This window comes from Pagrus major, chromosome 5, assembly GCF_040436345.1.
Source record: "Pagrus major chromosome 5, Pma_NU_1.0".
Lineage (NCBI taxonomy): Eukaryota > Metazoa > Chordata > Actinopteri > Spariformes > Sparidae > Pagrus > Pagrus major.
The window spans coordinates 27,823,904-27,850,539 of record NC_133219.1 but is presented as its reverse complement, the minus strand read 5'-3'; the positions used below and the strand labels follow the sequence as shown (position 1 = coordinate 27,850,539).

General features: G+C 40.6%; 1 protein-coding gene across 1 annotated transcript; it reads left to right on the top strand.

Moving 5' to 3' along the window:
• Positions 1-866: 866 nt before the first annotated feature.
• On the top strand, positions 867-25,964 carry ttc7b (tetratricopeptide repeat domain 7B). The gene is made up of 21 exons (XM_073467312.1): positions 867-994; positions 3,387-3,541; positions 3,629-3,704; positions 3,823-3,915; positions 4,554-4,717; positions 5,880-6,001; positions 6,678-6,756; positions 7,445-7,620; positions 7,806-7,869; positions 7,971-8,108; positions 8,343-8,531; positions 8,715-8,832; positions 9,192-9,249; positions 9,896-9,968; positions 10,145-10,305; positions 10,384-10,500; positions 12,355-12,452; positions 18,585-18,725; positions 20,870-21,072; positions 23,402-23,475; positions 23,962-25,964. Exons 1-21 carry the CDS (start codon positions 874-876, stop codon positions 24,107-24,109), a joined length of 2,568 nt encoding a protein of 855 aa, XP_073323413.1. The 5' UTR covers positions 867-873; the 3' UTR covers positions 24,110-25,964.
• Positions 25,965-26,636: the final 672 nt, after the last annotated feature.

The following is a 26,636-nucleotide window of genomic DNA, read 5'->3' as shown; positions in this document are numbered from 1 at the left end:
CTTTAATCTGCTATAAAATAAATGTGAAATATTAAATATATGCCATATGGATGCCTTAATGCTCTCCACGCCACAAATTGAAGATAGAAAATTATGCTGTGAAACTGAGTCTCTTGAAATAACTAGTTATTTGATGACAGTTATGAGCAAGTCTGATGGCTTTACATAATTAATACGTATAACCTCTTTACCCACACTTTTCCTCAGAACCTTTGAACTATGTTGAACCATTAACCTTTATCACAGTAAATGTTTGACTCAATAGTAAGTAGTAGTAGTAAGTAGCCTACAGCTGTCCCAGAAAGACATGACCGCAATAGTGAACCAGCATCCACAATCCAGGATCCTAAAACTACAGCAGCCAAATGGAAATCAGTCATATATCATTAATTTCATTAATTAGACACTGTGCTTTTCCTCCTGTGACATGTCCAAATGTCTCCTGTGAAAGACGGCTGTTGTGTGAGCCACTGTGTTTTCTTACAGACATGATTTTCAAGCTGTGTGTGGTTTAATATAGTATGTACATACAGTGTTCAACAAGGATTTAATAAGAGACTTCAGTCAATTCAGCAAATCAGTAGTTTATACTCTTGACCGCTAGATGTCCCCATTTCACCTCAGTAAAGTATGTGTTTACTCTTTACTCTCTCACTGTTTTGTTATGGGGATACAAATTATCTCAACCAGTGTACATTGCGTCATATTTGAATTTTTACTCAAGGTGATACTGTCATATTTTTATTTTTTTTTACCAGTGGTAATCAAAGCTTTATTTCGAAAGTAGCGACCGGAAGCTGTATTCCCCGTACGCGTTAGTTTGAGGGATCCTTCCTCTGTAGTGTTTTGGTCCAGTTGAGCCCACTCACCAAAATGACAGCGAGGAAGTCTGGCTCACGACTGGAGACCGAGATAGAGCGGTGCCGTTCAGAGAGTCAATGGGACAAGATACCGGAGCTGGTGCGACAGCTCTCAGCCAAACTAATATCCAACGGTAAATGTGCGGGTTTCCCTGTTGTTCGTTCATTCAGTGTGTGAAGGCCTTCTCCCTGGTCTGAGTCCACGGTACTTCCTGACAGCGAAAGCCGTGGCTGGGAGTTCTCCAGCACTGTGCTCTGGTTAGAGCCAGTTAGCTAGCAAAGGTCAAGAAAGGGACATGCCTTTTTCCACAGGGGATTTTACCATTTTTGGGCAGTGTGGTGTGTACACACCGAGATACATTGTTTTTATGATGGGGAGAAGTCACAATGTAACTATCAGTTCCTATGGTGTGACAGTTGTCCCCCCTCGCTCACTCTGCTCTCCCGTCAGGCGGAACTCCATTCAAAAATCAGTAGATTTAACGTCGTCTTTGCTAGACTTGTATGATAGAATAATCACATTCTAAATGGTCGGATACTTAATTATGGCTCGGCATAGCAACTAGGTTCAGTTAAGTTAGCTTTGTGGCTATGATGTGTGATGACTACATGCTAGCTGCCAAACTCCTGGCTGATGCTGAATTGCCCACTGCACTCCTGGCAGCACAGCATCATGATATTAATATCTGTTAACGACAGAGGGACATTTGAGTGTACATATTAAGAAATACTAAAGGAATGAGCCAATTCCTCCCTGTACGATATGTAGCTGTGACACGTCTTGGCCTTGTGACATGGTTGCCTTACATTCGGACAGATTTAAAATAATTACATGTATACGCTATCACATATTAAATTCGCCTGACACCTGACAAATAACTAGATGCTGTCATGAATGTGCTTGCTCTTCTGCTGCAGATGTTGCTCTTACTTGTCACCCCTGCAAATAGCCATGGCAGACTGCTCATGGTGGTGAATGCATTTGATTACTGTAAATATTTCAGGTGTGATTGATGTCTCCTATTAGGTCCTTGGAAGAAATCTTGAAACACAAATATTTATCGATTTTTGTAGATGTAAGCCAATAAATAAATAAATAAACCTGACCGTACATGCAGCAAGATGGCCAAATAGCACAGGAGATCTTTTGACTTTAAGTTAAATAACTTCAGAAAGCATTGATGTTAGATCTTAGAGCATTATTTTATCATTTTGATCTTGGTGGGAAATGCTTTGACATGTTCTTGCTTAGAATAAATGTATAATAGTATAATTTGGACGGTGTTTAAAAAATGGCTGCTGCCATTATGGAATGTAATTTTAGCACATCAGTGCTGTGAGCTCTGGTCACTGACTGGGATCAGTAACAGGATTATTGCTAATTCCACCCTTTGAACACACACACACCCACATGATTTAGAAGCTTGTTAAAGCTGCACATAATTCCGGATGGTATGTGTGTAAGCACAGCAGTGTTTCTCCATACACCGATCAGCCACAACATTTAAAGGACACTGATCATCTTGTTACAATCCAATGTTCTGCAGAGAAACCTTGGGTCATTGCATTCTTGACATTCACCCAAACACTGTTGCAGACCAAGTAAACCCCCACATGATGACAGCAGTCAGAGATAGCTGTGCCCCCCTCACAGTAGGACAATATGCTCTGTCACGCCACAAAAACTGCTCAGAATTGGCCCGAGGACCGTGAAAAAGAACCCAAGGCATCGATCTGGATTCCAAACCCTCAGTGGGAAGCCCCATTGTGGATCAGTGTGGATCTTAGCTCATACCCGTCGAGGCATGGACACAGCACCTCTGGGGTTGTCCTGTGGTGTCTGCCACCAGGGCACTGGCGGTGTATCCATTGAGTGCTGTGGGTTGCGAGGTGGGGCCTCCATGGGTCAGACTTGTTCTGGCACATCCCATGGATGCTCATTTGGATTGGGATCTGGGGAATTTGTAGTTCAGGTTGACGCATTGAGCTCTTCTTTAATTTCCTGTTTCTTACTGAGGGAATTTGCCGTTGGGGGTGAACAGTGTTTGGGCGGTGGTGTATGTCGAAGTGGCATTAACATGAATGTTAATACTTCAGATTTCCCAGCTGAACATTACATTCTAATACGTGTTGTGGTTGATTGGTGTATGTAGATTAAGTCACTGCAGCAGCAGTCAAGCTGACCAGCAGGAAAAGCCAGAAGGTGTCATTAGATCCTGTCCTTTGTCCTTTAAGTGTTTGGAACTTATCTAATTGGGACCTTAAACTGTCTATGCCTATCAATTCATTTAGACTGATCTTAGAATGAATTTAGATTGACATTCAAACCTTGTACAGCTATCCTCCATATACCTCTCCCTTAGATTAAGTATTGACTTATTGTAGATTGGTCAGAAATTGATTTTAGATCTAAACTGGCAGATGGATGCAAGACTGACTATTTATTTACCCCAAGCTTGTCAGTGTGATGGAGATGATGAGATGATTTCTCTTAACGTGTGTGTGTGTGTGTGTGTGTGTGTGTAGATGACCTAGGGGAGCTGTTGCTGGGGGAATGCAAGCTTCAGACGTACTTGAAGGAGAACCCCATCAAACAGGGTGCCAGTCCCAGGGGCCCACGACCTAAACTCGTGGAGGTCAGGAAACACCTCACTGCTGCTCTGGACAGAGGAAACCTCAAGGTAACTGTAGATGGAGACATGTTAGACAAACTGACTGAATGACTTACATAGTTGGACTTTTTAAATTCTTATATTATCGTCCTCCAGGCTGATTACCTGCAGGAAGCCAGCCTTTTGATGGCCAAACTGTGCTACGTGGAGGGAGAATACAGAGATGCTTTAGGTAACCCCCCCCCCCCCCCCCCCCCCTGTTGTTTTGTTTATTTACTCATATTAATCAAAAAAATGGAATTGATTGTATGCTTGAAGTAATAGTGGATACGTAACTGATGTACTGACAGGCCACTACAACAAGGTGAACCTGGATGACATGCAGTTGGTGGGAGCTCCTGTGTATAAGCTGTCTATGATAGCTGAGGCATATGCTACTAAAGGTATAAACACACACACACACACACATACCCAGTCAACCAGCCATAAGTTCACCCAAAGAAAAGAAAATATCATCAAGTTTTTTGGAAGGCCTGACATCTTAAATCAATTTGAAAGGATTATTCACACTGTTGAGGGTTTACATATAGCACAGAGTTTTCAATCAATTTTGAATCAGTCCAGTCTGCACTATTGCTTTCCTCCACATGGTGGCAGTACAGTGTCACTGCTGATCACCAGCTGTGGGATCAACTTTAATATGAATAAATACACACAGTCACACATCAGGCCCTCTAGTTTAACCTGGAATGATAGATATTTGGCTGGCATTTGTTTTATGCCATTATATTATTTTTGGATTTTTTTAGTGTAACAGCTTGAGCAGTTTTGAACTCAGGTGATGATAATGATATATTATTTATTACGTTTTGAGTCACAAAGCTGATTGGATTGAAAACCAATCATCAGTAGGAGAAGATGATTACCCGGATGTCAACAGCTACACCAATACCATACTAAAGATATCTACATGAAATGGTTTGAAAGGATAAAATGATTACTAGATATTGATAAGTGACTTTCGGCCTTTGTCACTCTTTGTTTATTGTCTGTCACCCTGAGCACTCCTCTCTTCTGTCAGGATTGTGTCTAGAAAAGGTCCCAGCTGCCTCTCCATCTCTATCCAATAAGAACACCGGGTCTCCAGCATCAAATAGGAGCACAACAGACCGGGAGCAGGAGATCATCACTTGCTATGAGAAGTCGGGAGACATTGCTCTACTCTACCTGCAGGAGGCTGAGAAGGTGTGTGTTTGTGGGATTGATTGGTTTTTGTTATGTTAAAATAGATAGGATATGTGTAATTGGCACACTTTTTTGATAACTTCCTCACGTGGTGTCACAGAAGCACTCACCATATATCTTGTAAGCGCCAGGACTCCCAAGTGCTCAGCCATCACCGTGGGTGTGTGATGAATAATCTGCTGACATTGTGCAAGTTTGACTAATGCGTTACAGCCCATGATAGCCAAATGGCAAACAGATCTCTTCCTCATTACAGGAAGGATACTAATCAAACAGTCTCAACATTAATGTTAAACGTTCATTCATGTGAGATATATTCAATAAACTCATGCCTGAATACAATAGAAGGTGTGATACCATCATTTTAGTATGTAGTTGTAATAAAAGAAAGTGATATCACCTGGATAATGTCACTAAACATGGATGTAGGTTGGAGACACAGACTGTCTTCAAAACTGACTTGATGATTAACTGATTATCAGAATATTTTCTTAGTACTATTTTACTTTCTACTTTTCTGTCGATGGACTAATCAATAAATCGGCATACTGTTTCAGCTCTAGTAATTTCACTTCTTTAAGTCATTCTGAGAATATTAATTTAAAAGTACACATTATTCATGAATGTAAACAATGATATAATAAACGTTCTGACAACACTTGTTGTGAACATTTCAACTTGGCGTAAATGCCCCTAACACATGAACTAAACCAGCAGATTTACCAGAAGTATATGTGTCTTCCAACGATAGCCTAATTATTATGTTGCTGTAATACCTTGATTTATAATCCAACACAACAGAACTTTAGGCCAATAAGGCTATGTGTTACCATTAATGATGAAAAATACATTTTTCATGCAGTCCCGCAGAAGACAGAAACACTAACTAATCACTAACTTTTGGTCCTAATCCAGATATAGGGACATACCCAGTAATTTTTAATCAATCTCTTTAACATTGCGAGAGTTTTTCAACATTTTCGTAAATTTCTCAGGGAATAATGCCTGGATCTTGATGAAAAAAACAGACATATTTAGGTTGCTGGTATCTATGAGTGAGTACAAGAGGGGACTGTTGGGCCTTGGTGGAGGTGTGTGCTCTACTGAATGCCATTCTAGTTTTTGTATGCCTTTTTTTATCCCTGTATGTCTGTCTATTCAGGCGTTGTCAGCAGGAATGCAGAACCGCAGCCCAAAGCCCGGACCAACAGCCCAGGACCTGGAACTGGGATACTTCCTGGAGACGGGCCTGCAGAGAGCCCACGTCATCCACTTCAAGAACGGGTGAGAGAGGGAAACAGCTGGTGATGGAAGGATAGATACAGGAGAGAAAGGGAAATCGAGGGTTGCCTGTCAGTCACAAAAACTTTTAAAACATTATATACACTTCTCGTAAACTTCTAGTTTAGAAAGGGCGTCAGTTGCCCAACAGAAACCAAAAGCAATCCTTTGTGGGCACTCTCCACCCACTTTGCAGTTATGGTGTTACAAAGCTGCTGACAGCCTGATAAAAGCAGAAAAGTGTGAACGCAGTTAAGTAACATACACAGTGCAGCGGAATGTTGTTCCCACAGTGTTGTTGTTTGATGGCTGCAGCAGCTGCTAAAGCCTTGTGCCGGACAAAAAAAAAACTTTTTAGTGGATGAAATCTGTACAATTGTCTGTTTTTTAGGTTTTTTGCTCACTGCTAGCCCATCGATCCTGCAATGGATCCTCTTTAGTGTCAGGAGATGTAGTTTACTCGGCTTTACAGCATCATCTAAAGACCAGATTTTGCTGCGCCATCTCACAAACTGCTAAAGAATCATCTGCTGCTGATGCTGCTAAATACTGACCTTTTCACTGACTCACACACATAGATATGCACATGCGTCTGCTGAGATATCTTGCATTCACACATACACGTACTACAGACTCTGACAAGTGTTTTTCTTCCTGTTTCCTCACCACGTTGCCGTAGCAACCTCACACGAGGCGTGGGCCGCTTTCGGGAGATTCTTCGAGCTGTTGAGAACAGAACCACCCAGAGCCTGCGCATGGTGAGGGATGGGCTGAGAGGCTGGCTTGTTTTTATGTTGGTCTGAGATCAGGAGATGTTTATGCATCACTTCAGGCTTCCCCTTTGACTTACTTAAAGGAATAGTTTGACATTTCGTGTTATACGTATGTGTTTTTGCTCTCTGTACAAGGTCCTAGTCCAGCACATAGCCCCAAACTAGTAATTTTTATGCTGGTTTCTTTATATTGATATAGTGTGTTAGATAGTGAGCTTTACAGGTGGTTCAAGGAGCATTTTGTTATCTTCTGATACAGTCAGGCTAGGTGTTAGGCCCTGTTCCCAGTCTTTATCGTAAGCTAAGCTAACTGGCTGCTGGTGATTCATATTTACAGTCATATCAATCTTCTCATCTAACTCTTGTCAAATAAGCGCATAGACTAATTTCCCAACATTTCAAACTATTCCTGTAAATATAGCTACTTTAACAACAAAACCCAACTATTTACACACTGCTGTAATGCAAAACTTAAATGCAGACTTTTATCAATGTAGATTCAAATCTCTCGGGCAAAGTTTACTTAATAATTTAAAAAAAAATGACATTAATATAATGCTTTCTGAGTATATTAGGAGCAAAGTAAGACCCAAGTAAACAGATTGCTGCTGTGTTGGCACCAGTGTCTTTGCCAAATGTTCATGTGTGTGTATGCATGTGTGTGTGCGTGCAGACCATAGCAAGACAGCTTGCAGAGATCTTGCTCAGAGGAATGTGCGAACAGAGTTACTGGTCTCCTCTGGAAGACCCTCCCACAGTGTCGCCATTGGACGATCCCACACGGCAAGGACACACTCACAGCAAGAACTACAGCCTAAGCCGACGCCCACGAGTGTACTCGGGGGAGAAGTAAGTGATAATGTGTGTTTGCTGCTAAAGTGGGAATACAGTGGAAAATAGCCAAAATCAAACTGTTGCCAATGTACTTTTTCATCAGTTGCTCTCTCCATCTTCTCTTATTCCTTTTTTCTCCATTTTTCCCTTTTCTCTTCTCCTTGTCCAACTCCATCTTTGTGTGCATTTCTCTGCTTCAGTCTGTTTTGCCCTCAAGAGAACACAGAGGAAGCTTTGCTGTTGCTGCTCATCAGTGAGTCCATGGTAAGAATCAAACACTCTTTGGAGAATATTCACACCCCTCAACAACACTGAATCCTCAACTTTGACACTGTCCCACCTACATCTATTTCTGTGTGTTTCAGGCTAACCGTGACGCTGTCCTGAGCAGGATTCCTGAACACAACAATGATCGTATCATCAGCCTGCAGTCGGCCTCTGTGGTGTACGACCTGCTGACTATAGCTCTGGGCAGGAGAGGGCAGTACGAGATGCTGTCAGAGGTGAGTAATCCCTGTGTGGGCTGCATGGTCACAACCATAGTGATCGTAAAAAAGTGTTAAAACCCCACACCCATAATACACCCACATGAAATATCACCTTAATTCCTTTGCACATTCATTCCCCCCAGCAAGGTAATGTTACAATCTAATTTGCTCTGAAATGACAGTAGACAACTACATGGAGCTAACAGCTGATAACAGTGATGAAATGTGTTGTGTTTTTCACGTCTCCAGTGTTTGGAGAGAGCCATGAAGTTCGCCTTTGAGGAGTTCCATCTGTGGTACCAGCTTGCCCTGTCGCTAATGGCAGCTGGGAAATCAGCTCGTGCTGTTAAAGTCCTTAAAGAGTGTATTCGTCTGAAGCCTGACGACCCCACCATCCCGCTGCTGGCTGTCAAGTTGTGTATTGGACCTCTGCACTGGGTAAGGACCATCATATCAACATACACTTGGTCAGTTGCTGAAGCATCTTAAAGACTTTTGGTGAGCTTTTCCTAAGCTAGTGTAGTGTGAAATATACATTAATTAATTAATCTAATGTGGCCCCAAATGTCTTCTCTATTTTTGTCCACTCTTCTCTTATGTCTGTCTACTCCCACAATCCAGTTGGATGAGGGCGAGTGCTTTGCAAAAATGGTGATTGACATGGGGGAGAAAGCAGCTGAGTTCAGAGCCAAAGGCTACTTGGCCATCGGGCTGGTTTACAGCCTCAAAGCCACTGACGGTAAGTCTCTGTTTGTATGTGTTCTTGTAGACTAGAAGTGACATTAATCTTGCCAAATCAGGACACTTTGTTGCTTCTTACTTTAAAAGAATTAGGATTAGGATTAGGATGTCTGTTAGTGTGGTGTTAAAGTAGGAAACTTGGAAGGGGTTGTTTGGGAGTGATGACAATGTTGAAAGCAAGTCACATATCTCATGTGAAATTTAGAAAATACATCATCAAGACCTCAAGTATTCTCTTACATTATATTATTATATGCCTTCACTGACAGTTGCTCTTCTTGTATTATTAATAATGCAGCTGACTGTGTTCTGTCTTCCTCTTTCTTTCTCTGACTCCTTCTCTCTGCGTCTCTGTAGCATCACTGCGAAGCACACAGGAGGAGTACCAGAGGAAAGCTTTGGGAGCCTTCCAGAGGTTGGGACTGAGCCATGCTGCTCTCTGTTTTCTCTTTTACACCCACATTTCCCTCAGAATCATTGTGTCACAGCACAGCTTTACAGACTTACAGAATGTGAGAAAACTGCTTTAAATTTATTCTCTTATCAGTCCATTATATTTACCTGCATCATTTGCACAGTTTGTCATCCGTCATATGACTTGTATACTGTGACATCCTTTCATGAATATGTTCTGAGAGTGAGGTTTATATTGGAAAAAAGCTTTAATAACACACATACCATAATATTTCTACACATGTTTATATTCCTCCTGGAGACTGTGATAAAGTCTGCCACCCAGACTGCGCAGAGTGCACTCTATGTTTTATCTATTAATAAGGTGAAATGGTCCTAATATACATAATTTATCACATTGATAAAATGCTGCAGTAAAGCCTCCTGTTTTATATGCAGTCATTCTGCTTATTAATATGGTGTTACACTTTCTAAATGTGTCTAAATGTTTAAATAGCCTCTGGTTTGATTTCTTACATGTTCCATTACTTTGCTGTCTTTGCTTCTGCAGCGACCCAGTTTCCCGCAGGGATCTTTAAAGTTTAATCTTATTTAACTTTTTATTCAGCATGTCTGAACACACACAAAATCTCTCTCTTTCTCCGTAGAGCTCAGAGTCTGTCTCCAACTGACCATCTAGCAGCTTTCTACTTGGCACTGCAGCTTGCTGTGTCCAGACAGGTAACACAGTGTCTAGTGATAACAGGATAAAATCACCATGTACATGTATGTAAAAGTCATGGCTGCCAGAGACAGAAAGTCATGGGAGATCTGGGAATAGCACACCAGTCACTTTACATGGTGCTTTGTATCCCGACTGTAGTGAACCTGTAGTTTGTATATGTGTGTGTGTGTAGATCCCCGAGGCACTAGGCTATGTTCGACAGGCGTTGCAGCTTCAAGGGGACGATGTCCACTCCCTTCATTTGCTGGCCCTGCTGCTCTCTGCTCAGAAACACTACCATGACGCTCTAAATATTATAGAGATGGCTCTGTCCGAGTACCCTGAGAACTTCAAGTAAGACTCACACACCACCATTCAAGTGTTTTTCTTTCTGTTTCACTGGGCTGAGTGTCATCTTATTGTGTGTTGTAGTCTGCTGTACACCAAGGTGAAGTTGGAGTCAATGTGCAGAGGACCAGAGGAAGCTCTGCTCACCTGTAAACACATGCTGCAGATCTGGAAGAGCTTTTACAACCTTACCAACCCCAGGTACACACACACACACACACACACACACACACACACCCCAAATGCAAATAGTAATCCTGATGTTTGCTTTGGTCTCATCCGTTCAAACTAGTAATCAACTAAATCGGGTTGCACCAGTAAACTTGATGAATTTCGCAGCCAGTAAACACTTAATGTGTAAATCAGTTGCAAGGAAACATCTGTGATTCTGTCCAATCAAAAGCAATCAACTCTGTCAACAGGAAGTGTCTGTAGAATCACACGCAGACAAAATAAAGGTTTTGGGAGGCCAAACAATATATTAAACCTAATCTATATAAACGTAACTACATATGAATGCAGAATCTGTAGGAAAGGACGAGATTTGGTATCGTAAACATTCTGAGTAAATCAAGAGTTGTGTCTCAACAGCAACTCCATTCTCGTGTCTCAAGTTGCTAATCAGAGTGCCAACATAGCCCCATTCACACTGGTGGGAAGGCAGGAATCTTGTGCCGATAGTCCACCTTGCCATCTGTGTGAAAGCTACTGAGGCGAAATGGGGGGATAGTTTCATTCCGCCTCTGAGCCGCCTCTGGAGGTAGTAACAGAGGTGAGACGACCTCTGTGTGAATCGAAATGCCGGCAGCGCGGGACAGGATCAAATAAAAGAGAAATATCCCACACATCTACCCACAAAGCAAAGTTACAGGACCAAACAACAGTAATGTGGTAACTGGTAGTATCTTCAGCGTCTTATATGAGGGAAAAAAATACCGCATTTATATGTGGAAAAGTGTCTGTCACCCTGTCTGTCCTACAGACTCTTCATCACATTTCTGCCTGAAAAACAGTGTCTGTCCCAGGCAGCAGAGCCAGGCTGCTCCCGCAGTTGAATACAGTGATTATGTGATATGATTCAAAGCAAAAAACTTTAACTCACCATGTCTCACCTTATACTATTGTGTTGTTGTAGTAACTGTCTTTGGCAACTTGTATAGAAAAAAAGTACCGCAACGGTCAGCCCTCCCGACCAAGACTTCAGTGAACTTTCCCCCTGAAAAAACAGCATCCCTCCTCGCAAAGGAGAGCCAGACACTTTACAGACAATTACTGATGGTGCTTATGTGATATAATGTACAGCAAAAAAATTAACTTTGTCACTTTCCATGATGCATGGTGGGTCAGGATCTCAATCACAACACATTATAACAGCATCCATATGATTATAAACAGTCGGCGGATACATGTTTAGATTAACAGATGGATACCAGGGGAAACAGTTTGGGGGAAAAAAAACACAGATCTCATCGCCATGATGTGTACCGGCACGCCTCTTTTGATTCCCCGTCGCCGGCATGCTATATGAAATGACACGCTGGAGCGGCTTTATGCCGGCGCTGTTCAGTTCAGTGTGAACAAACAAAGGCAGCGTAAAGGTGAGCCTTCGTTGCGGCGATAATGCGGAATCTCTGTATAATAAGGGCTGATGACTGGCGCACAGAGGAAGAGGAAGTCTTGGATCAGATATCTGTTATCTAGATAGCCGGTGGCTACACCGGAAGCCCCAGACTATTTGCCATTGCACTCAGAGGCTAAATCATTGTAGGACCATAGCCGATTGGTTCTGAGATTGTATTAAAGCTTCTTTGTAATTGTAACCTAACCAATGCTATTTAGTCATTTAGTCTAATGGCATTTTTTGTAATTCAAACAATACTGTGTAGTGTTATTACATGCATCAGCTCAGTTGATTCAGATAGCTACACAACAAACTGGGTGTAAATATGGAGTAACAACTTGTCTCCACGTAAGAAATAGTTTGTGAGGCGCTTCCTGGTTTTTATTCCATGTTGTGTAAATGTTTAGTGAACTAAAAACCTGTGTTTGTTGCAGTGATTCCGGGCGTGGCAGCAGTCTGTTGGACCGAGCCATCGCAGACAGACGACAGCTCAACGCCATGACTCTGCCCGACTTCAGTGACCCTGAGACCGGTATGCACATACACACACACAAACACACAGACAAGCCATTTCATTCCTAGACAGGGACCTTCAGGACTGCCCCAGTGAAACCCTGCTGTTTGTTTTGGGGTTTTTTTGTACAAGGAAAATCACCTGTTATCAAGTAATGATTTAATTATGAAAGGGCATCAAGAGGGAGATATGACTTCCTCTTTTTTGTCTTTATATTGAATCATTCTCTCTCATCTCTACAGATACTGAAGGAAAATGTCTGTAAAAAATCTTTCCCACTCCTCGTTTTATTGATTTTCTATTGATTTTTGATTTGTTCTGTGTTTATTAAATTGCTGCTTAGTCTGGGAGTTATCATGTTATTAGCTGTCACAAATAGGAGAGTAAGAAATATTGTTTCCAGTCTGTAAAAAGTGTATGCAGATTGAGAACCAGTGACCTGTTTACGTTTCTTTATGCCTCGATTAATTTCACTCATTTCTGTTTTGTTTCCTTTGTTTGTTCTAGTCTCAGGTTCTTCCTCTTCTCATTCTGGTTCTGAACTGCTCACTCCCACCTCCCCATCCACCATTTCCACCTTTTCCTCCCAACTATCTTTCCCCCTATCCTCCCCACTATCCTATCCTTCTTCTTCTCTGTCCTCCCCTTCCTCCTTTCTGTCCTCCCCTTCTTCCTCTGACTTCATCCTTCAGCCTCCTCCTCTCCCTCCGCCTAAAAACCCATCCTTCCTCCCTCCTCCTCCTCCCCCTCCTCCTCCTCCTCCTCCACCTCCTCCTCCTGTGCCCACCAAGACCAGGACTCACTCCTTTTGCAGCCACGTCACTCTCCGCCAGCTCTCCTCCAACTGTATCCGCCTTCACTTCCACGTTGGCCTGTAGCATGGTGTGGAGAGTGACCTTAAAGAATACACTTTTTTGGAAGATTGGCTCATTGGTTAACCTTTAGTAATGAGAGAATTCCCAATATATTTTTGCTCTGGTGCTCTGTGTTAAAAAGTATGTCGATAAATACTAGTCCATTAGAAATACTCCAAGTAGAAGACTACAGTTATACAGCTGTATATGATGAAAGTTCAGAAACTGAAAAATGAACTGATGTAACTGATGTAGGCTGTTTTTTAAACTCCTACTACACTAGGGAAGTTTTACTTGCTGTGGACTTCCTATCTGGCTGTGCTGCATTTGAGTCACCGAGCCAAGTTCACAGGGGCAGGACAGAGCTCCTGGAATAGGGGGGACATATTCTGTAGTCACTGAATAATATAATCAGTAATATTGCCCATAACGCAATATAGAATTGATCCTATTTTGAACGCCCACATGGTATGTTAGGTAACCTTTAAACCCATTTAAGCATATGCCAGATATTTAACAGAACTTGACAAATAAAACAATAAAAACATTCGAAATATGTATAAATGAATTATTGACACTTTCAATGACTTTCAATTTAACAGTTTACCATCACCAGGCTGGAACTAAAGTCATATTTGAGTCCTGGACTCTTGAAACCAATTATTGGAAGTGCCAACTACATTCATTTCAGTATTCTTAAGTGTGACTGTCAGACCAATCCATATATAATATTACTTCATTTAAAAGAGTTTTTCAGTTTGCGTTATCTTACTTGCTAGTGGTGCTCTCACCTGACATTGCTACAGTTTTAGCAGGGAGCATGGGAGTGAACATATTGTCAGAGACATGTGGATCATTTTGGGAATTTTTCTCATCACTGACTCAACTAGTAAGATGACCAATAAGCCAATGGCCCCAAAACAAAGCTCCTTTATTAGACCAATCCCTAAGATTGTTGAGAAGATGAATCTTCAATTTGACTGACCTCACCAGCATGGACAGGGAGTTTAAAACTAAGCTGACTAACCTTTAGGGAGTAATAGTTGTGCTTCATAGTCACAGTTCTCAGACCTGCTGTAAATCTCTGCATGATAACATATACAATATGTGGATTAGAGTGCAGTCGATCCTGCTGCAGTTAAATTCTCAGGTGAATTTACTCACTTGACTCACACAAGTTCAAACTCCACACACTTCCACCTGCAGCTAGGATTTAGAGATCAGCTGGGCTCTTTTTGATATTACCGAATTAATTACCGATATTACCGAAAATTCCTTTTACATATTACAGCTTCACTGTCTGTTCACATTTTCTGCTCTTCCAAGCCGTTGGTCTCTTGTTTATATTACTGTTTTGCATCCTCCTCCTTTCTCTCCCTTTCTGTGATTCTGTGAAGATTTTTCATCTGAGCCAACAGTAATTTGTCTCGTTTCCCGGTTCCAACCTTATGTTGTCTGTCCTCGTTGCCATCTTCTAATGATGTTAGTTATTTAGATAAATTAATTAGCTACATTACAAAATTCTCAAGACGTAATTTTTCTCAGTCAGCAGGAGGACAGTGACATTAAAACTGTGGCAGTAAGTCGATCACTATGATTACAATTACGAGGAGTTTCTTTGGTTACTGTATATGTATACAACTTTGATGAGAGTGCACTTCGTTTCACACAAGTTATAAAGCGGCTCATTTTATAAAAAGGCACAAGTGGGAGCAGCTTGTCTCATGCAGTCATGTGGTCAGAAAGGCTACTGCGAAATATGAAAATCTCATTGAGCCCTACAGTATTCCCTCTAGGATCAGCATTCTTTTTATCGTTATTATTTGGATATTTCTTCTCTATTTCTTCCTCTCTCTCAATCATTAACAATCGTCTTTTCTGTTTTTTCCCATCCCTCCGTTTTTCAAGGCGGCCTTCAGGACGCTAACACTCTTGGTTTTTCCTCCATGTTTTCTGTTTGTAAGTAGCCATCTAACCTCCATCTGACCTTCCTTTTTTTCATCCATTGTTCCGTCCATTTTTTGGTCCCCGTTGACCTTCCTTTTCCTGACGAGGTTCCGATATATGTACAATATCCGTACCAAGAAAATATGTACATATATCCTCTGCTTTAACGTGATGTCTGCAGCCAGTTTCCTGGAAAATTGTACTGAATTATTATCCTGTTGGTGGTACAGTATATGGAATACAATGCAATACAATACAATTAAAGGAATACAAAGACTTGAGGGAATATCTCTCCAAAAATCTTTTGGAATACTTTACAGCACAATACGCGATGATGGTGCTGTTTTACAGCACACTGAGATGTAAAAGCGGATAAATTTACCATTTCTGACATATTTATCCTTTTAAGTAAAGCAGAAGAAAGAGCAAATGATACAGAGAGAAACCAGAAAGGAGAGCAAGAAGCAGCAGCTTCCAGATTGAAATGTGGCTAGAATACTGACATATACTAATAACAACAGTACTGCTGGCATGAGAAAGAATTGTTTGCAGGGTAACACTTTAAATTCAGGCATACATTTTAACCATTAACTAGTTTCTTATTAGCATGTTTATTAGTAGCATATTGGCTGTTAATTAGTCATTATAAGCATTAACCAAATGAATGGGTCATTTGAATCAGTTGTGTTGAGGCAGGAAAACATCTAAAACATGCAGTACGGGACCAGGATTGAAAAACACTGCACAAGTGAGTTTAAAAGACTTAATTTAGAGTTATTTGGACAATATTAAGTGTCGTAATTTGTAGTTCTGCCCTTTGTTACGTAAGGATAAGAGCTGTCATGATATCAGATTTTCACTTTAGATTATTGTGACAACAACAATTCACAATAACAATATTATTGCAATATCTACCCACACTGGGTACTGAGTGTCTTGCTCTTGTCCATCATCTCCGCCAACATGTTCTTTAATAGCCACCAGTGGTAGTAGCTTGCTAGCTAGATTCTGCATCATCTTCTATTCTTCCGTTTCATGATGCATTCCCACCACCAATTATTGACAACGCGAGAACTGAAAGAATTAGGTTATTGAGGGAAAAATCTTAGTTAATGGCCTAGTAGTTGTAGAATATAGTCATGCATACTATGGCATTACTTTATACTGACTGAAGAGCTAATATCAGTGCTATTAGGCAACTAGTTAAATTGTTAGTTACTAGTTACTACTAGTTATTACTAGTTAAACATGTGCACCCTAATATCAAGTGTTGCTGTTTGCCGTCATTTTTACCAAAGTGTCATAACTGATTTGCCGCATTTGAAAGGTATTGTGGAAAAATTATAAAGAATTAATAATGAGATACTCTATAGATCTATAAAAAATGCACTCAGTTAGTTTGCTGCCTTTACTTATACTTGAGCACATGTTACATACTTTATCGATATATAATATTAACTGTTCTTCATGATGCTGCTATTGAAATATTCATTACACTGGAAGCACATTGGGGAAATGCACACTAACCAGCTTCTTTTTGTGGCGATTAATGGTATTTTTTCCCTGTCAGTGTATTCCTTTAATTCAGTGAGCAGCTTAAGTGCATGTGTTGCTGTGTGAATTGTCCACATTTTAGGCACAAGCCCCTGCAGATAACTTCCCCAGTCACCTGTCAGCAAATCTGTAAACGTGATTCTACATATTTCAAACAAGAATTTCCTTCTGCCTCAAGGTTTGGTTAGTTTTATTTGTTTTTTTTAGTTGATACAAATATCCAGTTTATAGATTTAATTTAATATTAGGGGCACAAAATGGTTTAAGTGAAAGCAATCCATATAAAATTACATAGGACCACTTCTTTGACCCTGACTAATCACTGACTGAGTAGCACTTTGTCATTTTGTAACACAGTACTTTGTCATTGTCAAGGCCATGCACCTTCCTGTCCATATGAGATCTAGGCATTGTGCATGATAAGAGCAGTGTTTTCAGGGAGGTAAAAGGCACGATGTAGTGATTTATGATTCACTCAGATTCACTTGACACATCACTAAACAAAATGTATTGAGATTTTCATCAATATTTAGGTTTATGAAAAATTTGTTTTCTTCCACATACTGTTAAAATGTGCTGGACTAGTCTGGGCTGCTGTATGCTGGCATCTAATATATTACTTCCCACAATGTCCCTTTAAGAGAAAGCAACCTTTTTTGTCATTTCCATAAATCCACTTGTCACACAGAGCTTTAATATTCATATTTTCTATCGTACACATTGGTAGTTTCCTGTCCTGTAACACACAAGCACACACTTCATATCAAAGTAGTGAAAGGTGGAAAGAGCGTTTGGGAGTTTAGAGCAGAATAATAATAGATGTGATATCTTTTATTAAAGTAAGGGTCTTATTTCATTGAGCTGCGACTGTCACTCAATTTTTAGTTTATGAAAGGCACATATTTATGTTATCTAATCCCTTTCAACCTCAGTATACACAGCAATTCATTAAAACAAAACTAGCCCATAGGTGAGACCGTTGTGTAGTACATCCAAGTAGCCTAACCCTAACACTAACGCCTAAACCTAACCCTAACCCTATGTTTGAAGCATTTAATTAGGCCAAGAGAAAAGAAATTACTTAGGAATTATTAATATAAATGATTTGATCACACATAGAACAGATCATAGTAGACATTTGTGTCTAAATCAGTGGAATTAGTTGTAACAAAAGATCAGACAAACAGAATATAACAAAAAGAAAAGTAGACAAGGAAAGATAAATGGCAAGTCAGAAATCTTCATATATACTGTTTGTTTTATGTAACATTGACAGGGCTTGATAATACACACATCATACTATGTTTTGCTTTCACAGAACTGCAGTATGCATCTGAAGTCCTGTTTGCATCCCTGTAATAATCTGTTGTCATTTAAATGCAGTGACAAAATCAGAGGCACACTTCTTTCACTTACTAATCAGCAGAGTGCAGATTGGTGCAGTGTTTATGCATGACGGTGCAGAAATTAATTCATTTTAACCTGGTTAATCCAGGGCCATAACACTGTGTGTCGCAGCGTGTGGAATGGTGTGGACTGATTAAAGGCTTTAGTGCAGGAACAGGAAACTGTGTGCCAATGTGCCAATGTGGGCTGAGCTTTTTACTGCAACCAAACACTCCATGTTTCACTGTTCCTCTTTTCTCTCTCAAGTTGTGGGGATCAGTGAAACCTGCTGCTGTGTTTGGTTAGAGTTAAAACCCTGCATTGTGGCACATGGCTGCCTAACACTGCTGCAGTAGAAGTCAGTACCTGTAGGAGACACTTGTGTGATGGTTTGATTCTCTTCCTCCAGGTTCGGTTCATGCTACATCTATAGCAGCCAGCCGTGTAGAGCAGGCTCTGTCTGAGGTGGCTTCCTCCCTGCAGAGCAGTGCCCCCAAACAGGGGCCTCTGCACCCATGGATGACCCTGGCTCAGATCTGGCTGCATGCAGGTATGTACACGTACATACAGAAAAATGCAACAGACAAATGCAGTGGGCTGGTATTAATTTCTTTATTTTAAAGTTAGATTTAAAGGCTTTACAGAGAGAGACTAGATGAGATAATGATCTGGTTCCTGTTTGATCACAGCCGCAAAAGCATTGTAAAAACGCATATTCTAATGTTACCTTACAGTTAAACTACTACTATGTCTTAAACATGCTGTAAAATTATTTCTTTTTGTTGTACCTGCCCGATACATCCTGTTGGCTTATGTAGCATTTAGTCCTTCTGAAGCTGTCTTGGCACACGCCTCTGGTCGTGTGGTGACGCATAAGTCAGCAGACTTGTAAACATGCTGTAGGTAATGCCTTGTTTACTCTATTAGTCAACCTGTAATTAAAATTCCTTTATGTTAGTAAATAGTATCATCAGCGTATATTAGAAAGAACTTGACATTTCCATCACAGTGACTTCAGTCCAAAGACAAATCTGTGTGGTTACCACATAATTGAAGAAATAAAGAAGAAAATCTGTTACAGAAAATAGTTTTCCTACTTTTCGTGAAATTTTTATGTATATCTTGAGGCCTCTCAAAATTCTCTGAATAAGTAAAAAATACAGAATATGTACCTATTCAGGCATGAAACAATCCTTTATATACAACAACAAGTCCAAGAAGGAGAATCCCTGCTGACGATGACCCAGGTTCAGACGAAAAGGCCTTAACTTGTGATTTAATGGTCACAAGGAGACATTGCTTCATTTTGAGGTTACAGGATAAATAACATCAGAGGGCTACTGGTTTGGATGATTGTCTGATACCCAGCACAGATGCTGCTTCAAAGATACACCAACATTTTTTTCATCTTGCTTGGCAAACCCTGGATGTGGTCGAAGCAGTTCATGATAGCACTGGCACTGTAGTTCTGCCCAGAGGGATAAAGTTAATTATATTTTCTGTCTATTAAAAGCTTGTGTAGGTTTTATAGAAGCATTTCTTGTTATACTTGTTGAAATTATATAATAAATCCATTAATGCACTGCGTTGCTCTTGGAGGAGTGGCTTATAATAATATTAAACGTTTGGCGGGTCGTACTGCCTGCTCAACCAAAAGGCTATGTTTGTCCACTATCAAATACAAACCTGCATCATACCCTTCAACTTAACATTTTCCCTCATGACACACATGATCTTCCTTCCAGCATAGACATCATCTAACAAATAGACTTGAAGTCTGGTGAGTGTACAGGCGTTAGCTCATAAGACTGTATGCAGCAGCAGTTTGATGATCTTTGCAATCACACCAGATTAAATTTCCTTTGGAGTGCACTGGAGCCCTGATTCTCATTTCTACATCACCAGCAGACGTAATCATAAGCACACTGAAGAGTGTACATAAACAGATGCAGGCACCACACACATACCACACACGCACACACACACACACACACACACACCCATAGTCAGAAGTTGTTTATGCTGTTGTTTATCTCTCCAGCTGCTTCCTGTCAGAGGTGGTCATTTCCAGCTTGGCGATACAGCTAATATAATCATCCAGTCACAGGACAGACAGACAGACCGTTCAAACTCATTTCCTCCGTCTGTCTCACTCTTTGTTTGGATCTTTCTGTCTCCATCACAGCAGTGTACAGAATGCATTAGGTGACCTTGATGCTGAAAATGTTTATCTTATTGATGTAATTTAGGGGAGAGAAACTAGGTTGTGCTTTCTCGCAGCCTTTTCTCTCTCATCAAATATCTCTTCATAAATACAATCACTTTCTGTTCATGGCTCTTTTACTTAAACTACAAATATCTAGACTTTTGTTAAAATATTTATTTTTAATACATCACGTCAGTTTGAGAGATTTAAAAAATGTGATGGAGCAGCACCTCTTTGTACCACCCAACAACAGCATTTATGGGAAGCGCGGTCTTAATTTTATGAGACAGAAGCTACTGGTTATAATGGCCTTAATCTCATTTGTTTACAGTCATTAAAGCGGGCTACCAGTTGATTAAACAAAGATACTGATGCTGGAAACAGCTGAATGTTCCACAAACTAATAAAACAAAAGGAAATTTGCTGCTCTCATAGGTAAACACAAACATGTTCGCCCCTTGTCTTCCATGTCTGTGTTTCTGTGACAGCTGAGGTGTACACTGGCATGTCAAAGCCTGCTGAGGCCTCGGCCTGCACGCAGGAGGCCGCTAACCTCTTCCCCACATCCCATAACGTGCTGTACATGAGGGGGCAGATAGCCGAGCTGAGAGGGAACATGGACGAAGCCAAACGCTGGTATGAAGAGGCCCTGTCCATCAACCCAACGCATGTCAAGACCATGCAGAGACTGGTAATACACACACTCAGACTCTGATGTTCTTCTTCTGCTCTCTCCTTGTGTTTGGTCTCTTGAGCATATACATTTTCAAACAATACAACAGTCCAGTTAAAAAAAATCTGCCATGTCTACAACAAAATCACTTAAACAACCTGTATTTTTTATAATTATAATGCATCAGAACATATACAACATAAATAATTCTGTGGGCAGCTGTGGCTCAGGGGTAGAGCCAGCAGCTTGTTATCTGAAGCAAGCTAGTTCGATTCCCCTGGTCTGCATGTTGAAGTGTCCTTGGGCAAGATACTGAACCCCAAACTGCTCCTGATGTGCTGGTCGGCACCTTGCATGATGGCAGCCACCGCCATCAGTGTATGAATATATGGATTACTGTAAGTCGCTTTGGAACAAAGTGTCTGCTAAATGCCCTAAAAATAAAAAATAAAAAAATGTAATTCAACTTGCCTTTTTTTCCAGGCTTTCAAGTTGAAGAATATTTCAGGGTTTTGTAGATCCATTACATGAAAATTTTACACTTTACTGTGAAATGAGACTCACTGTCCACTTCTCTCAAGTCACACAATCTGGTTTCCTCCTGAACATTTTGTAATCTGCTAACCTCAGTGGTCAGAAGAAGAATACCAGCTTTCAACTATGCAACCAGAGATCTTGGGATTCAGGAGTTAATTTTCAGGGGTCGCCAGGTGGTTGTGGAGAAAAAAAAAGAAAAAAAAACATACTGGGGAAGGAGTTCTGATTGGACACACACACAAACAAACCCTCTTTTTAATTTTGGCACTTTGAGGATCGAGGTCTGTCACACCAACCTGATTTTTTAAACCACTATTCAAGATAAGCAAGATGTAAGATATGATTCAAAGCCGTACTTTTGTTTAATATGCACAAACTGTACATGTCCTTAATTTTGGTCGGACTTGAACACCACAGGGACGCCTGCATGTCATCCCCGCTCTCTCTCATTCTGTTTCCTGTCACTGTTGAAGCTGTTCCATGTAATAAAGCCACGAAATAGGCAAAAAAAAATAAAACTTGAACACCACATTTTCATAGGTTTTGCCAAAATTGCAGCATATGTAGGAAACTTAAAACCAAAAAGAGAAAACACCACTTTGTTCTGAAATTCCCTGACTTGTCTTATTCCCATGCTTAAATTAACATTTAAAAAAAGAGCTTACATCTGTTTTATAGCACATGTTCTTCAGGGAAGTTCAGAGCGGAGGGGATGTGTGAGAAAAAGGGGAAGCAATTTAGGAGAGTTATTTTTTCTGCTCCATCATCATATATGGACACCTGTGGCTCCATCATAAAGGATATGACATATGAAAATAATGTCACTCCCTACTTGGTGACATGTCAGTGACTTAATTTCTGCTATAAAATAAAATATAGATAGAATAGAATAGTTCTTTAGAGAATTAATAATAAAACTAGTAATGTTAAAGTAAAGCAATTTCATTGTCGCTGTAAGTGTTAATGAAGGTTCTCAGTAATCCAGGTCATGGTAATTCCAGGTGCTGTATCGTAGGCAACTGGACCTGTTTTGGTTTCTTGAAGACATTTCACCTCTCATCCAAGAGACTTCTTCAGTTCTAACTAACTGGAGGGGAGTTGCAGACTTTTAAACTCTGTGTGGAAGTGGAGTCGTTAGGGCCACTTGTGGGAAGGCACAGGTGGGTCAACTCCTCAGGTCAAGACTCTGATGTCCACCTACATCTGAAGGAGAAAAATCATCCCTTTGAGGACAACAATGTAAACATCTTGTCCAGAGAAGACAGATGGTTTGAAAGAGGAGTAAAGGAATCCATCTATGTCAAACTGGAACGACCGTCTTTGAACAGAGGAGGTGGCCTAAGACATTACTTATCACCCACCTACAATGCTGTACTGATTTCCCTCCCCAGACAGCTGAACAACCATTCACACCTGGGCTCACCTAGCCCTAGCAACCCACATGAAGGCCTGTTGGACCAACGACCCACAAGTGGCCCTAACGACTCAGAAACCCCTGAAACTCAGTGCTCACACGTGTCCTTAACGACTCTGCCCACTCCTCTCCAGTTAGTTAGAAAAAATCTTCAAAAAAAACTGAAAAAAAGTCCAGCTGCCTACGATACAGCACCTAGAATTGTTGCTGTAAGTAATTCCCATAAAAGTGTCTCGAAGTTCCAACAAGAATCATCACCAGCAGTTGTACTGCCTTAAACTGAATTAAAATGCATTGCAGTGCACATTCATCACAACACAGTAACAGACTGTGGGCCTAATATTGTTCTTCCTCTGTCTTCTTCTTTCCACCTTTTTTCTTCTTTATTCTCTGCAGGGTCTGATTCTTCACCAGCTGCAGCGCTACAGTCTGTCTGAGAAGGTCCTGCGGGATGCAGTGCAGGTCAACAGGTAGAGTGTGTGTGTGTGTGTGTGTGTGTGTGTGTGTGTGTAAATATTTACAAAACACAAAATAGAAATTCAGATATGTCACAGAGTAAACAATCAAATGAAACATTAAAATATCCTGATATCCCTAACTCATTCTGAGTAGTGTACTCACCACAGTATTTTTTCTCGTTTCTCTCCTTGCCTCCTTTTTTCTCTCCTCACCTTACTTTTCCTCTTCTGTCCTTTCCTATTTCCTTCCCTCCACACTCCTTCTTTCTGTCCTATTTCCTCATCTTCTCTACTATTTCCACATATCCTCTCTCTTTCCCTCCTCCCTTTTTTTCTCTCCTCTCTTTCATTGTTCTCCTCCCACTTTCCTCCTCTATCCTCTTGATTTCAATTCCTCTTCCCCTTTTCCCCTCTCCACCACTGCTTTCATTTTCTCTCTTATCACCTCTCCACTCCTCTTCTCTCCTATCTCATCTTTTCCTTCTCTCCTCTCCTCAGTACGGCTCACGATGTGTGGAATAGCCTGGGTGAGGTCTTGCAGGCTCAGGGAAACTCTGCCGCTGCCACCGAGTGTTTCCTCACCGCCTTGGAGCTGGAGGCCAGCAGCCCCATCCTGCCCTTCACCATCATACCCAGAGCCCTATGAGACACACACCTTCACAGTGAAAGCCTCAGTACTGTAGCACAGTGGCACAAATGATGGACCTGCAAGCTGCACACACCCCATACACACACAGCATGCCTGCATGCCACTTACACAAGGTTTTACTGCCGAGCCCTCAGACACACTCACACTGTATACAAATGCAAATAGTGCACATGAACATACATCCACGCTTGCCCCCCTGCCCACCCGCCCTTCCCACAATGCCTTGCTGTGTCTGTGACCCCTGACTGTGTGTGTGTGTGTGTGCGCGCGCATGTATGAGGGTGTGTCGTGTCGATCTGCACTTTTTGTGGGCCTGTTTGTGTCTGTACATGTGCACCCATGTCTGTGTTGCCTGTGCATTTTTGTCCGGTTGTATGTGATTTATAGTATGATGTGTGTGTTTATTATGTCTCATTCAAAGATGTAAATAAGATTCAGTTTGAGTTCCTAGCATTCAGAAGCCTAAGAGTTTACATTTTGTTTACATGTTATTTAGTCCAAAAAGATACACACACACACACACACACACACACACACACACACACACAGTTTCATTTTCCGTTCACACACTGATGATAAATCAAGCAAATTTGACAAAAGATGGATAATTAGCAGGTAAGCTGTTTTATTAATGTTTCCTTCATAAGCCAAATATTACTGATAATCTCAAACACACACACACACACACACACACACACATATACTTCCACTTGCTGTATGGCTGGCTCAGGACAGCCAGATCTTTGGGAATCAACTGCACATTGACAGACATGTTCAACAGATTACTGAGGAATCAATCGATCAGTAAAGTTTAAATGCCAAAACACAGGCTGCATTTACACACACAGGAGAACAGAAGAACACAACAGAACTAGCCTGTCTGAAGATGACAAAATCAGCATATCAGCAGCTAAGCTCGTTAATTAACAAGTTGAGTTTCTGTACAGATAAAACAAATGTCATACAAGTGGAAAAATAACCATGATTACAAGATATGAAGAGAAAAAAAGAGAACATTTGCTAATAAGTGAGCTTTAGAGGTGCTTATAGGCCAATTTTGTTCCCAACAATAGCCATTTCCTCCTGTTTCCAGTCTTTATGCTAAGCTAACCAGATGTTAGTTTTAGCTTTATAGTTGCCATACAGATGCAGGTGGGGTATCAATCATCTCATCTAATTCTCAGTAAGAAAGCAAATCAGCAAGATGTCAAATTATTGCTGCAAAACAAATCCCATTTCCATATTCATAATTGTACATTTTTAAATCCTTGACTATTTGGAAAAGCTGATTTTTTTTTTTTTAGCATGAGAAGCCGTAGTCACAATCTCTGAATACATAAAAGTGTCACCAACACAAACCTGAAAATGTTGCAGATAACCAGTGCAGTTTAATTTAGACTGGTGGTAAACTGGAGGTCCTGTGTTACATTTAGATTTGATCAAATTCAATGTAATAGGATGTCTCTGTTACACACATCGTCGCAAAAGATCTGATTTTCTGTCATGTGTAAATGCAACCAGTGATCGTGTTGTCTTTGTGTCCTGTTAGTCTTGTTACATACAACTAGATGAATATAGTTTTTTTTTTCCCATATTTTTGATTATAAATACAAAGAATTATTGTTGTATATTTGATTGTTCTAAGTGTATTCTGATGTTATTATTTTAGAAAGTAAATTATAAATTCTATTTTCTGGAGAGTGATGTTACTGAGAGGCTGTTGGAGGAATTAAAGGATGTACTGATTCAGTTTGTTGATTTGCGGTCAGTCAGTGAGTCCTTTGTGCTGTATATGAATGACTGGAATTAGGATGATATAATGATGAACGATAATAAAAGTGATTAAAAACAAGCAGGACTTCTGGTCTGTTTGTCACATTTGAAATGCTGAATACTGAAAATATTTATGCTGATGGTTAAAAATGAGACAAAAATAATATTTTGGTCCGTACAAACATGTCTGTGTGTGGTATTCCCTATAGCTGTGACCTCGGGGCCAGCAGTGTGTGTTACTTTCTCAGGTGTGTGTCTGTCAGTGGATAGGTGTGCCTCTTTTGTGTGTATTTTATTAGAGGATTACAGCGCTGACAGGTTTTGTCCTAGAGTGTCAGGAAGCCGCAGTTCAGTCTGACACACACTACAGCCCCCCCGAGTTCCCTGGTGGATTCTCAGGTAACAGTTAGGCCCCTTTAAAGGTCATGGCCTCAGCCGAGAGATGTACTGTAGATAGAGCTGATACTTGTTCTTGTGATTGCATATTGATTGGACTTTAACACCCATTTTAAAATGCAAATCCAAGACAGGTTGACAACTGGTTTTCTACCTGTATTAATGTAGGAGGAGGCTTTGCTCCAATTTTTACCTTCCTCTCATTACTTTTGTATTTACATTTCAGAGGAAATATCAGAATTTTTATTCCATTACATTTTATCTGACATTTTAATGTAAAATTAGCTCAATTAATTATATCTTTCATGTATAAATATTTTATCTCAGCTAGGTAATAAAGCATTTTGACTTGTAA

What these genes read in the sequence shown, in the direction of transcription:
- ttc7b (XM_073467312.1), top strand. Translation starts at nt 874, where the DNA reads ATGACAGCGAGGAAGTCTGGCTCACGACTGGAGACCGAGATAGAGCGG. An exon ending in AGTACGAGATGCTGTCAGAG is followed by an intron (nt 8,109 to 8,342) that starts GTGAGTAATCCC and finishes TCACGTCTCCAG; the next exon opens with TGTTTGGAGAGAGCCATGAA. An exon ending in GATGCAGTGCAGGTCAACAG is followed by an intron (nt 23,476 to 23,961) that starts GTAGAGTGTGTG and finishes TCCTCTCCTCAG; the next exon opens with TACGGCTCACGATGTGTGGA.